Genomic DNA, 14637 nt, shown 5'->3' on the forward strand with positions numbered 1-14637 from the left:
AATGTTAAACATTTAACATATAACACTAAAACATGACAGTACATAACAAATTCCATTGATGCAAACACCAAAGAGCAGCTCATGCAAGCATTGATCTGATACACACTCTTGACAGCATACATTCATGCCCTCCTTCTGCCCCAGATCCCCAGTAGTAGTGCTAACAAAATAATATTACTGATTGATGCTAAAATTAATCTTGATGGAGGAAAATATTTTTATACTTTTGGAATGCTTTTAAATTTTGAGACATTAAAACTTCAGAATGCTTTCTTTATATCCTCACATACTTTGTTCAAAGCAAAATACTTAAGTTTCCACCAACAAGGTATGCCTTCCTTTATGGTTTCCTAAATAATGAAAAGGGACAGCTTGGCTGTTTTAGTTCTATGTGTGCAATGTATCTTATCAATAGGATCATGCACACACATACGTGCAAACACATTTTACATGCACATTATATTTATTCACTTTCTGACAAAGCTATGAAACTATGTTTATAACACAGTTAGCCACATTTTCTTACCTTTTACAGATACTGAAGCTATGATTTCAGAAGAACCAAAGACATTTTCCCCTTGGCAAACGTACTTTCCCTCATCTGATTTAGAAGCATTTAGGATCCGTAGACTTCCGTCCGGAAGATTAGCTATTCTGAAAATTATTAAAAAAGGTTTTTTCCTCTTTTACTGCAGATCAGCTAAGTGGTAAAAAATTCTGAAGACGTCTGAAACCACCACCATGGTAATAATAAATAAGATAAAGAGATCACTGTGAAAAGATGCAGTGACAGTAGAAATGCTTTACCCTTCAAGAAATTGTGCAATAAACCCACTTAATAACTTCTCATATTTAAAAGGGTTAGAGAGTCATCGGTAATTTTTCTCTTGATACTTTTTGACAGTTAATTTTAAAACCTGTGGGAAAAGGTGACCTGAATTTGGTTATTAAAACTTATACTATAATATCACCCAGTGATATTTTAATATGAAGCTTGAGTATTTTACGTCAAACCCAGAGTGACCTCAAAAATCAAATATAAAAAGAAACAGCATAGAGACATAGAGAAGGACAAGTGCAGAACATATACAGCCAAGAGATGATTTATGGTGGCTTCTCTACAGTGCCACAGCAAGGGCTTGAAGACAAGACCTGATACCTGGTACCTCGGCTGCTGGCACTGCACTTTTTAAATATAAAAACACGGTATCTGAGTTTGTATTTGGATTTTTTGATACCCAAGTTCAGTGAAAATTAGGTTGACATTTGGGATTACCATATTATCCTGTGTATTCATCATTGCAGAAATATATGGATTTTAAAGTTAATTTTAATTTTTTTTAATTTAATTTAATTTTTTTTAAACCGATGCATCAACCTCCTCAAGCAACCTGAAACAAAATAAGTGGCTGTTGTGGCTTTATTTGATATGCCATTAGAGTGAGGACTGACTTTTAGGGGAGGAGTAACAGGTGTTTGGTAAGAACCAGTGGTCCTACTGAACTTAAAATCCTAAAATTGGATTTTCCTAGTTCTGAAAAGAATAGTTTATTCCATGGTAATATGATAATATCATACCATTTATGAAAGAAGAATATGGGTTAAATATTTTAGTCAACATCCTTCATGTTATTTTAAAATATGTATTCCATCTTTCCCATCACCCAGAACAGAGTTGCTGAAAGTGTTGAGCCTTGTTATAGTTGGATTAGATTCTAGGTTGCTGACACTGCTTATGAATTGATATTTACATATTGTCATCAGTAAAGATACCAGTTTAAAAACATCGTACTTTTTTCAATATACATCAAAACTGCTTTACAACTTATAAGAAGGAAGACAAGCTTAGAAGCAAGCCAAACTAATTTATGTCTAGAAGAGATACTAACTTCAGACATTTGGAAAATACAGTGCCCTTAAAAGTTATATAATCCATGTAAGATGGTCAATGCAAAATTCTGATTATTAAGAGAGTGCTGATTTTGTATAAAAATTCCATTTAAATTCCAAAGATACACATACTATCACAGGATATAATTGAAAGTAAAAATTATGCTTTTGTAAGCAAATAGGCTTTTTCATTATAATTATAACTTTATTGAGTTATATACTTTATTGAAATGTAGCTAAATTATTATAATTTTTACTAATGTTTTAAAAATATCTGCATTTTATTGATTGGCATAAATTCTAAGCTAGCAGGTAAGAAATGTGGCTTAATATTCACTTCCTTTAAAGAAATAAATGTATCTTAAGACATTGGCAAGAAAAAAAAAAGACATTGGCAGTATTTCAGCTCCTGATTTAAGGTAAGTCCTTTCTCACTGACAGGAGCCAATATATCATATACTCCTTTTAAAGATAGTTTATGAACACCTCTGTACTTTGGGCCACTTGGGGGATGAAGGATTTTGAATATTATGGTGTTTTTTATCTGTCAAGTAGCAGTGTCTTTTAACCAAAAGCCTTTCTGCTGGTTCAAATTACAGATCTTTATTGGATGAGCTCATATTATTTTTTTAATGAAAAATGAAAATGAAAATGAATGAAAATGAAAAATTTTTTTAAAGAAAAAAATAGATTAAACAGTGAATGTGACTTACATTATAATAGCTGGCTATTATGAATATAATTATTTAGATAACTAAATATTGAATTAATATTTTCTTGCAATTTCCAACCTCTTTATCTACCTTCTTAGGCAAAGTTGCTCTTTGTCAACAGATTAAAGGGGAAAAAATGCAAAACTAATTCCTCCACTAAAGTTCTCCAAGATGCCAGTAATTGGAATCACCGAATTCCAAATTCTCAGAGCAAAGTCAGTACAGATTCTATTGGAGATGAAGGGTTCTTTGACCTGGTAAGCCAATTTCAGAACAATCGGATGGATGATCAGAGGTGCTGCTTACAAGAACAGAGCTGTGGGCCAGCTTCAACTGCAGCATCTTCCACTCCCCCTAGAGTGATGCTTAAAACATCATCTGTTTTCATGGTGTCCCCGAACATGGATGAGTTTTTAGACCTTGCCAGCTCACAGAGTCGCCATCTCGATGACCAAAGGGCCAGTTTCAGTAATTTGCCAGGTCTTCGTCTGACACAAAACAACAATAAGTCTGTACTTGGCCACCTGATGACTAATGACAACAAAGAGCCTGATGAAGACTTCTTTGACTTCCTTGTAAAATGTCAAGGGCCCAGATTAGATGATCAAAGATGTGCTTCACCACCTGCCACTACAAAGGGACCAACAGTACCAGATGAGGACTTTTTTAGCTTGATTTTACATTCTCAGGTGAAAAGAATGGATGAACAGAGTTCTTTTACAAAGAGATCAAAACAGAGACACTGAATTTGTACTGAAGGACCTTTTGCAAAGTAAAGCTTTGTTGGAATTTAAAAATATGGGGAAAAATAAGCAAACCACTAGTTATTTAAAAATAATCTCATTTCCTTTCAGAACACGGCGAAGAAACTCAATTTATTTTTCCTTAAAAGGAGAAATTATAGCACTGTAATACAGCTTAACATGCTCTAGAATGATGTAAATATTTAATCTTTAATAGTATATTAGCATTCTTCTGGACATAGATTTGTTTCAGGGTGGAGGTGTCTGATCAAAGGTGCTTCATCACCTTTTGTGGTTAAGGCTCAGGATTGTGTTCTTTGGCAACTTGTTAGATTCCTTTACCTAGTGCTTGTAAAGTAAGAAGGTAAATGAATCTAGACTAGAGTTTAATCCTCGTGCTAATTCTTTAAAGTCTTAATGGACAATGACATTTTTTTTATACTGAACCATGGAGGTAGTGAGAAATTATGCTGTTTAGTAAAAATAACAACCTTGTCCAATGTGTAAAAAAAAAAAAAAAATCTTTTTAAAAATCTAGATCTTTTTTTTCTGCTAAGAAAGCCGCATTTTCAATGTTACTAGTTCAAAGCCATTTATAATAACAACTCTTAAATAAACTTCTAGCATGTTTTGGGCCCTTAAAAAATAAAAAAAACTCTTCTATTAGCATGTGACTCTTAAATTTGAAGTTTTCAAATTTGGGGATTAATTCTGTTGAGAAGTCCTTGAAATTGGAGTAGAATGGTAAGGCACTGGTGAGGTAAAGGTCTGTTGGGGGTAGGAGGAGATGAAATGCAAACCAGCATTCTAGATTAGGTACTAAGTCATGCTTACTATATTCCTATCTCTAAACTTCTCCATGAGTTTCTGCCTAGCCCTCAAAAGGTCTTGGTTTCCGTTTTGCACCAAAATACTGGATCTCTGCTGTGTTTATCTGCCCAATACCACAGTCCATTTAGGATAGCACCATGCTTAACCCTATTTTGCAAGGATTTATTGCTAACTTCTTGATGCCATTTTGATTTCCAAATTTCAAGGCCATTTTCTGGAACTTCTATTTCCATTTTTGGCTTACCTATCAAGATACCTCACAAGTTAGTTAGGTTATTCCAAGTATACTGCTTGCCTGCAGATACTCAGATACTACCTACTTACCTGCTTTAATTTTAGAGATCATGCTGACTTCCAGATTATATTTATTTTTGGTATCATATCATATATTATTGTAGAATCATTAATTAAAATGATATGCTTTAAAATCAGAGAGGGTAGAGCTCAAATTCCTGCCATTGGCTAGTATGTGTGTGATTTTTTAAAAATAAATTTTATTTATTTATTCATGAGAAACACACAGAGAGAGGCAGAGACACAGGCAGAGGGAGAAGCAGGACCCTGGGATCACAATCTGAGCCAAAGACAGATGCTCAACCACTGAGCGACCAGTCGTCCCTATGTGTATGATTTCAAGCTTTTAATCTCTTTCCTTATATATGAAATGTTGTAATTATATCTTTCTTCAAAAGTATTAACTAAATGATATATGTAAATTATTGTGCTTTAGTCATGTTGATAGCCATTAATTGAAAATGTACTCAAAAACAAAATTTGTGACAAATTTTAAAAAGGAAAAAGTAGAGAGTTGTAAAACTCAAGTAGTTTAGGGTGTTCAGTAAGTCTTTTCTTGGGACGAATATTTGAGCTGAGAACTGGAGGATGACAGGAAGTTAACTAGGAGTTAAGTGTGGGGAAAGGAAAAGGAATAGCATTTGCAAAGGCCTTGAGGTGAGAAAAACTATACCCTTGAAGAACCAAATGGTTAATTATGATGGAAGCATATAAAATGGGGTGGAAATGGTCCAAACTGAAACTGGAGAAGTAGATGGAGGAAAGATCATATAGAATTTGGTATAGTATGGGAAACATTTGGTCTTTATTTTAAGGGAAATGGGAAGCTGCCATTTTTTTTAAAAAACGGCTTTATTGTGGTGGGTAGTCATATCATAAGCTCACATGTTCAAAATACAGACTTTGAAAAGTTCTCATAAATGGATGCAGAAACAAAACCATTAGCACAATAAAGATAGTCAACACATACATCACCCCAAAGTATCTCTGTGATCTTTTGTATGCTCTCCCTCTAACCTCTTCTTATCATACATCTACTATCACCAGGCAACTATTGATTTGCTTTCTGTCCTTTAGTAAGTCTGAACTTTTACCTAATTTTATATACATGAAATCATAACATCATATATTCCTTTTTGTCTATCTTATTTCACTCAGCATTATTCAGTTAAGATAAAATTGAGATTCATGTGTGCTGTTGTGATGACCAATAATCTAATCATTTTTATTACTGAATAGTATTCCATTGTGTGTATAAACCACTACTTATTTATCCAATCACCTCTGGTGAATGTTTGGGCCATTTTTAGCTTGGAGCTATTATAGATAAGGCTGCCATCAACATTTGGGTAGCAAGTGTTTTTGATTATCTTGCTTTTATTTCTTTTGGGTAAGTACTTAGGACTAATCACTGGATCATCTGCTTTATGCTTTATGTTTAATGTTTAATTTTTAAAGGAGATTCTGTACTGTTTCCAAGCAGTTATATGACACTTTACATTCCTAGCAGCATTGCCTGAAAATGCTTGCAACACTTGAAATGGTCAGTCTTTTTAATTTTAGCTCTTATAATAATTAGGTAGTAGAATCTCATTGTGGTTTTAAGCTGCATTTCCTTAATGACTAATGATGTTGAACATCTTTCAGGTACTTATTTCCCATCTATGTATCTTCTCTGGTGAAGTGATCAAATATTTTACCCAATTACTTATGAAATTGCCTTCTTATTTAGGTTTGACAGTTTTTAAAAAATATTCTAGATATAACTCTTTTCTCAGATAGGAGAATTGCAAATATTTTCTACCAGGTTATGTCATGTCTTAACATTTTTCCAACAACAGAAGTTCTTGAAGCTGATGAGGTACAATATATCGATTTTATTTTATGCTTTGGGTTTCTGTGGTTGTACTTGGAAATCTTTACCTAACTTAAGGTCACAAAAAGTTCTCATTTTCTTCTAGAAATGTTACAGTTTTAGGTTTTATGTTTGTGTCTATGATTCACTTTTGAGTTACTTTTTCTTTATGCTATGCGATATGAATCTAACTTTTTCTCCTGATTATTTTATTTCATCATAAAAAATTAATTTAATTTTAATTCCAGTATAGTTAACGTATGGTGTTATAGTAGTTTCAGGTGTACAATATAATGATTCAAGAATTCTATGCATCACCCAGTGCTCATCACAACTAGTGCAGTCCCTTAATCCTCATCAACTATTTCGCCCATTCCTCTACCCAATTCCCCTCTAGTAACCAAAAGTTTCTTCTCAATAGTTAAGAGTCTGTTCCTTAGCTTGTTTCCCTCTCTCTTTGCTTTGCCTTGTTTTGCTTTGCTCATTTTGTTTCTTGAATTTCACATATGAGTGAAATCATATGGTATTTGTCTTTCTCTTGCTGGCTTATTTTCCTTAGCATTATACTCTCTAATTCCATACATGGCCTTGCAAATGGCAAAATGATATTCTTTGTTATGGCTGGAAAATATTCATATATTATCCAGCCATTATATATATATATATCACAAATGACATATTCAGTAAAGGCTTAGGATCCAAATATATAAAGAACTATTATAACTCAACCATATATATATATATATATATATATATATATATATATATATATATACATGCACACACACACACACTTATGCCACTTTTTTTTTTACCATTCATCAATTGATGTACATGTGGGTTGCTTCCATAATTTGACGATTATTAATGATGCTGCCATAAACATAGGGATTGAATGTATCATAAACATAGGGGTTGAATTACTGTTTCTGTATTCTTTTGGTAAATGTCTAGGTGTCTGATAACTGGATTGTAGGGTAGTTCTATTTTTAATTTTTTGAGGAATCTCCATACTGTTTCCCAGAGTAGCTGTACCAGTTTGCATTCCCACCAACAGTGCCTGAGGGTCCTCCATCTTTGGCAATACCTGTTTTTTTTATGTGTGTGTTTTTTATTTTAGCCATTCTGGCTGGTATGAGATGATACCTCATAGTTTTGATTTACATTTCTCTGATAATAAATGAGGTTGAGCATCTTTTCATGTGTCTGTTGGCCATCTGTATGTCTTCTTTGGAGAAATGTCTGTTCAGGTCTTCTGCCCATTTTCAATTGGATTATTTTGCTTTTTGGGGGGTTGAGTTATAATAGTTCTTTATATATTTGGATCCTAAGCCTTTACTGAATATGTCATTTGCAAATATCTTTTCCCGTATCCAATTCTTTTCAGTTGTGCTGATTGTTTCCTTCCTTGTCCAGAAGATTTTTTATTTTGATGTAGTCCCAATAGCATACTTTTTCTTTTATTTTCCTTTCTTCAGGAGACATATCTAGAAAAATATTGCTATAGTCAGCCGCAGAGAAATTACTGCCTGTGCTCTCTTCTAGGAGTCTTATGGTTTCAGGTCTCACATTTAGGTCTTTAATCCATTTTGAGTTTTTTTGTGTGTGTGTGTATTGTGAAAGAAAGTGATCAAGTTTCATCATTTTGCAGGTAGCTGTGCAGTTTTATCAACACCATTTGCTGAAGAATGTTTTTTCCCATTGGATATTCCTTCCTGCTTTGTTGAAGATTAATTGACCATATAAATGTGGATTTATTTCTGGGTGTTCTATTCTATCCCATTGATCTATGTGTCTAATTTTGTTCCAGAAACATACTGCTTTGTTCCCTGAAGTTTTATGATATAACTTGGGGTCTGGAATTATGATAGCTCCAGCTTTGCTTTGCTTTTTCAAGTTTGCTCTGGCTATTTGGGGTCTTTTGTGGTTCCATATAATTTTTAGGATTTTTTGTTCTAAATCTGTGAAAAATGCTGTTGGTACTTTGATAGGGATTGCATTAGATGAGTAGATTGCTTTGGGTAGTATAGACATTTTAACAATAATTGTTCTTCCAATTCATGTGCATGGAATGTCTTTCCATTCTTTGTATAGTATTGAATTTCTTTCATCAGTGTTTTCTAGTTTTCAGGATATGGATATTTCATTTCTTTGGTTAGGTTGATTCTTGGGTATCTCATTATTTTTGGTGCAATTATAAATGGGATTTTTTCCTGATTTCTCTTTCTGTTCCTTCATTATTAGTGTATAAAAATGCAACAGATTTCTGCACATTGATTTTGTATCTTGTGAATTTACTGAATTCATTTATCAGTTCTAGTAGGTTTTTGGTGGAGTCTTTAGGGTTTTGTATATGTAGCATCATGTCATCTGCAAATAGTAAAAGTTTTATTCTTCCTTACCAATTTGGATGTCCTTTATTTCATTTAGTTGTCTGATTGATGTGGCCGGGACTTCTAGTACTATGTTGAATAAAAGTGATCAGAGTGAACATCCTTGTTTTGTGCCTGAATTTACAGGAAAAGCTGTTTTTTCCCCAAGAAAGATGATGTTTACCGTGGGTTTTTTCAAATACTACCTTATTATGTTGAGATGAATTCCTTCTAAACCTAGTTTATTATTGGCTTTTATAATGAATGAATGTTGTACTTTGTCGAATGCTTTTTCTGCATCTATTGAAATGATCATATGGTTTTTATTCTTTCACTTATTGATGTGATTTATCATGGTGATTGATTTGCCAATATTGAACCACGCGGGAATAAATTCCACTTGATCATGGGAAATAATACAAATCTTTTTAATGTACTGCTGGATTCTGTTTGCTAGCATTTCGTTGCAGACTTTGTTCTTTGTTCTTTGTTTTATGTTCACCAAAGCTATTGACCTATGATTCTCTTTGTGGTTTCTTTATCTGGTTTTTGTATCAGGGCAATGCTGGCTTCATAGAATGAGTTTGGAAGTGTTCTTTCCTCTTCTAGTTTTTGGAATAGTTTGAGAAGAATAGGTATTAACTCTTCTTTAAATGTTTGGTATAATTTGTCTGTAAAGTCCTCTAATCCTGGACTTTTGTTTGGTGGAGTTTTTTGACTGTTCATTCAGTCTTGCTGGTATTTAGTCTCTTCACATTTTTTATTTCTTTTTGGTTCAGTTGGTAAGTTATATGTTTCTAGGTTATTAGCATTTCTTCTGGGTTGTTCAATTTGTTGGCATAATAGTTCTTTCACAAGTGTTTGTATTTCTGTGGTGTTGGTAATTAACCTGCTTTAATTTGTAATTTAATTTGAATCCTTTCTTTTTCTTTTTGTTTTTTTTTTTTTATGATACTGGCTAGATGTTTATAAATTTTATTTACCTTTTCAAAGAACCTAGATTCTAGTTTTACCTGTTCTATTGTTTTTTTTTTTTAATTTCTATATCATCTATTTCTGCACTAATCTTCATTATTTCCTTCCTTCTGCTCATTTTGGGTTTTGTTTGCTGCTCTTTTTCTAGTTCTGTTAGGTGTAAGGTTAGCTTGTTTATTTAGGATATTTCTTGCTTCTTGAAGCTGGCCTGTAAAACCATAAAATTTCTTCTTAGAACCACTTTTGCTGCATCCTAAAGGTTTTGGACTGTTATGTTTTCATTTTCATTTGTTTCTCCGTATTTTGCTTATTGGAGTTCAATTTGACAACATATAGCATAACACCCAGTGCTCATCCCATCAAGTGCCCTCCTCAATGCCCATCACCAGTCACTCCATCCCCCCCACCTACCTCCCTTTCCACTACCCCTTGTTCGTTTCCTAGAATTAGAAGTCTCCCATTGTTTGTCACCCTCTCTAATTTTTCCACCCAGTTTCTTTCATTTCCTCTATAATACATTTCACCATTTTTTATATTTCCCTTATGACTGAAACCACATAAAGATTGCCCTAAGATTGACTTACATCACTCAGCAAAATACCCGCCAGTTCCATCCACATTAAAGCAAATGTTGGGTACTCATCATTTCTAATGGCTGAGTAATATTCCATTGTATATATAGACCACATCTTAATCCATTCATCTTTCAGTGGACACCAAGGCTCATTCCACAGTTTGGCTATTGTGGACATTGCTGCTATGAACATTGGAGTGCAGGTGTCCTGCTTTCACTGCATCTGTATCATTGGGGTAAAGCCCCAGTAGTGCAATTGCTGGGTCATAGGGTAGCTCTATTTTTAACTCCCTGAGGAATGTCCACACAGTTTTCCAGAGTGGCTGCACCAGCTTGCATTCCCACCAACAGTGCAAGAGGGTTCCCCTTTCTCCACATCCTCTCCAACATTCGTTGTTTCCTGTCTTCTTGATTTGCACCATTCTCACTGGTGTGAGGTGGTATCTCATTGTGGTTTTGATTTGTATTTCCCTGATGGCCAGTGATGTGAGGCATTTTCTCATATGCATGTTGGCCATGTCTATGTTTTCCTCTGTGAGATTTCTGTTCAGGTCTTTTGCCCATTTCATGATTGGATTGTTTGTTTCTTGGGTGTTGAGTTTAATAAGTTCTTTATAGATCTTGGAAACTAGCCCTTTATCTGATATGTCATTTCCAAATATCTTCTCCCATTCTGTAGGTTGCCTATTAGTTTTTTCTTTTTTTACTTTCGTTTGCTGTTCAGAAGTTTTTTTATCTTAAGTCCCAATAGTTCATTTTTGCTTTTGTTTCTCTTGCCTTCATAGATGTATCTTGCAAGAAGTTGCTGTGGGTAAGTTAAAAAAGGGTGTTGCCTGTGTTTTCCTCTAGGTTTTTAAAGGATTGTCTCACATTTAGATCTTTCATCCATTTTGAGTTTATATTTGTGTCTGGTGTAAGAGAATGGTCTAGTTTCATTCTTCTACACCTGACTGTCCAATTTTCCCAGCACCATTTATTGAAGAGACTGTTCTTTTTCCAGTGGTCATTCTTTCCTCCTTTGTAGAATATTAGTTGACCATAGAGTTGAGGGCCATCTCTGGGTTCTATATTCTGTTCTATTGATTTACGTGTCGGTTTTTGTGACCATACTGTCTTGATGATCACAGCTTTGTAATATAGCTTGAAATCTGGCATTGTGATGCCCCCAGCTTTGATTTTCTTTTTCAATACTCCTCTAGCTATTCAGAGTCTTTTCTGATTCCACACAAATCTTAGGATTATTTGTTCCAACTCTTTAAAGAAAGCCCATGGTGTTTTGATAGGGATTGCATTGAACATGTAAATTGCCCTGGGTAGCATCAACATTTTCACAATATTAATTCTTCCAATCCACGAGCATGGAATATTTTTCCATCTCTTTGTGTCGTCCTCAATTTCTTTCAGAAGTGCTCTGTAGTTTTTAGGGTATAGATCCTTTACTTCTTTGGTTTGGTTTATTCCTAAGTATCTTATGATTTGGGTGCAATTGTAAATGGGATTGACTCCTTAATTTCACTTTCTTCAGTCTCATTGTTAATGTATAGAAATGCCACTGATTTCTGAGCATTGATTTTGTATCCTGACACATTGCTGAATTACTGTATGGGTTCTAGCAATCTTGGGGTGGAGTCTTTTGGGTTTTCTATATAGAGTATCATGTCATCTGCGAAGAGGGAGAGTTTGACTTCTTTGCCAATTGTTTTTTAAAGATTTTATTTATTTATCCATGAGAAACACAGGAGAGAGAGAGAGAGAGAGAGAGAGAGAGGCAGAGACACAGGCAGAGGGAGAAGCAGGCTCCATGCAGGGAGCCTGACGTGGGACTCGATCCCGGTCTCCAGGATCACACCCCGGGCTGAAGGCGGTGCTAAACCGCTTAGCCACCTGGGCTGCCCTTCTTTGCCAATTTGAATGTCTTTAATTTCCTTTTGTTGCCTGATTGCTGAGGCTAGGACTTCTAGTACTATGTTGAATAGCAGTGGTGAGAGTGGACATCCCTGTTGCGTTCCTGATCTTAGGTGAAAAGCTCTCAGTTTTCCCCCTATTGAGAATGATATTTGCTGTGGGATTTTCATAGATGGCTTTTACGATGCTGAGGAATGTTCCCTCTATCCCTACACTCTGAAGAGTTTTGATCAGGAATAGATGCTGTATTTTGTCAAATGCTTTCTTTGCATCTATTGAGAGGATCCTATGGCTCTTGTTTTTTCTCTTGTTGATGTGATCTATCATGTTGTTTGTTTTATGAGTATTGAACCAACTTTTCATCCCAGGGATGAATCCCACTTGGTCATGGTGAATAGTCCTCTTAATGTACTGCTGGATACTATTGGCTAGTATATTGGTGAGAATTTTTGCATCTGTGTTCATCAGGGATGTTGGTCTGTAATTCTCCTTTTTGGTGGGGTCTTTGTCTGGTTTTGGAATTAAGGTGATGCTGGTTTCATAAAAGGAGTTTGGAAGTATTCTGTCCCTTTATATCCTTTGGAACAACTTTAGTAAAATAGGTATCTTTCTTCTTTAAATGTTTGATAGAATTCCCCTAGGAATACATCTGGCCCTGGACTTTTATGTCTTAGGAGGTTTTTGATGACTGCTTCAATTTCCTTGCTGGTTATTGGCCTGTTCAGGTTTTCTATTTCTTCCCATTCTAATTTTGGCAGTGTGTGGTTTTCCAGAAATGCATCCATTTTCTCTAGATTGCCTCATTTATTGGCATATAGCTGCTCATAATAGGTTTTAAAATCGTTTGTATTTGGTAATGATTATGATCTCTCCTCTTTTATTTATGATTCTATTAATTTGAATAACTTCTCTTTTAATAGGCTGGCTAATGGTTTATCTATCTTATTAATTCTTTCATAGAACCAGCTCCTGGTTTTGTTGATCTGTTCTACAGTTCTTCTGGTCTCTATTTCATTGAGTTATGTTCGAATATTTATTATCTCTCTTCTTCTGCTGGGTGTAGGTTTTACTTGCTGTTCTTTCTCCAGTTCCGTTAGATGTACACAGTAGCCTGTGTATTTGAATTTTTCCCAATTTTTTGAGGGACGCTTGCATTGCAATTTATTTCCCTCTTAGGACTGCTTTTGCTGTATCCCAAAGATTTTGAATGGTTGTATCTTCATTTTCATTAGTTTCCATGATTCGTTTTAATTCTTCTCTAATTTCCTGGTTGACCCATTCATCTTTTAACAGAATGCTCTTTAACCTCCACATGTTTAAGTTTCTTCCACATTTCTTCTTGTGATTGAGTTCTAGTTTCAAAGCATTGTGGTCTGAAAATATGCTGGGGACAATCCCAATCTTTTGGTATTGGTTTAGACCTGATTTGTGACCCAGTATGTGGTCTATTCTGGAGAAAGTTTCCTGTGCAAATGGAGAAGAATGTGTATTCAGTTGCGTTTGGATGGAAAGTTCTGTAAATATCTGTGAAATCCATCTTGTCCAGCATAGACCCTTTAAGTATGATATAGTATCCCTCTTCATCTCTTACTACAGTCTTTGGGATAAACTTTAATTTATCTAATATGAGGATTGCAACCCCAGCTTTCTTTTCAGGACCATTTGAATGGTAAATGGTCTCCATCCTTTCATTTTCAGGCTGGAGGTGTCCTTCGGTCTAAAATGAGTCTCTTGTAGACAGTAAATAGATGGGTCTTGCTTTTTTATCCAGTCTGAAGCTCTGCATCTTTTGATGGGATCATTTAGCACATTCATGGTCGTTACTATTCAAAGAGATGAATTTAGTGTCATTGTAAAACCTACTCAGTCCCTGTTTTTGTGGATTATTTCTTTGGGCTTCCTCTTTCTTTTACAGGTTCCCCCTTAATATTTCTTGCAGAGCTGGTTTAGTGGTCACATATTCTTTCAGTTTCTGCCTATCTTGGAAGTTCTTTATCTCTCCTTCTATTCTGAATGAGAGTTTTGCTGGATAGAGTATTCTTGGCTGCATGTTCTCCTCATTTAGGACCCTGAATATATCCTGCCAGTCCTTTCTGGCCTGCCAGGTCTCTGTGGAGAGGTCTGCTGTTAATCTATTATTTCTCTCCATATGAGTTAAGAATCTCTTGTTTCTTGCTGTTTTAAGGATTTTCTCTTTATCTTTGGAATTTGCAAGTTTCACTATTAAATGTTGAGGTGTTGAATGTTTTTTTATTGATTTGGGGTGGGGGGGATCTATCTCCTGGATCTGAATGCCTGTTTCCCTCTCCATATTAGGGAAGTTCTCAGTTATGATTTGTTCAAATATACTATCTGTCACTCTGTCCCTTCTTGGTGTTTTCTGGAATCCCAATTATGTGTAGATTCTTCCTTCTCAGGCTATCATTCTTTTCTCTTAGCCTTTCCTCATGGTCTCTTAATTGTTTTTCTCTTTTTTCCTCAGCTT

General features: G+C 34.9%; 2 protein-coding genes across 3 annotated transcripts in view; one reads left to right on the forward strand and one right to left on the reverse strand.

Moving 5' to 3' along the window:
* The window catches only part of CNTN5 (contactin 5), a 1277333-nt gene that overhangs the window by 149856 nt on the left and 1112840 nt on the right, over positions 1-14637 (reverse strand). For both annotated transcript variants that reach the window (XM_038568215.1, XM_038568216.1), the window contains one exon: positions 527-654. In XM_038568215.1, coding sequence (XP_038424143.1) covers positions 527-654 — 128 coding nt within the window. The remainder of the gene's footprint in view (positions 1-526; positions 655-14637) is intronic.
* Positions 272-3944, forward strand: LOC119864939 (G-protein-signaling modulator 2-like). Its single transcript, XM_038568217.1, has 2 exons — positions 272-744; positions 2702-3944. The coding sequence occupies exons 1-2, from the start codon at positions 742-744 to the stop codon at positions 3347-3349; spliced, it is 651 nt and encodes a 216-aa protein (XP_038424145.1). The 5' UTR covers positions 272-741; the 3' UTR covers positions 3350-3944.

The sequence above is a fragment of the Canis lupus genome, chromosome 21 (genome assembly GCF_011100685.1).
Source record: "Canis lupus familiaris isolate Mischka breed German Shepherd chromosome 21, alternate assembly UU_Cfam_GSD_1.0, whole genome shotgun sequence".
Lineage (NCBI taxonomy): Eukaryota > Metazoa > Chordata > Mammalia > Carnivora > Canidae > Canis > Canis lupus.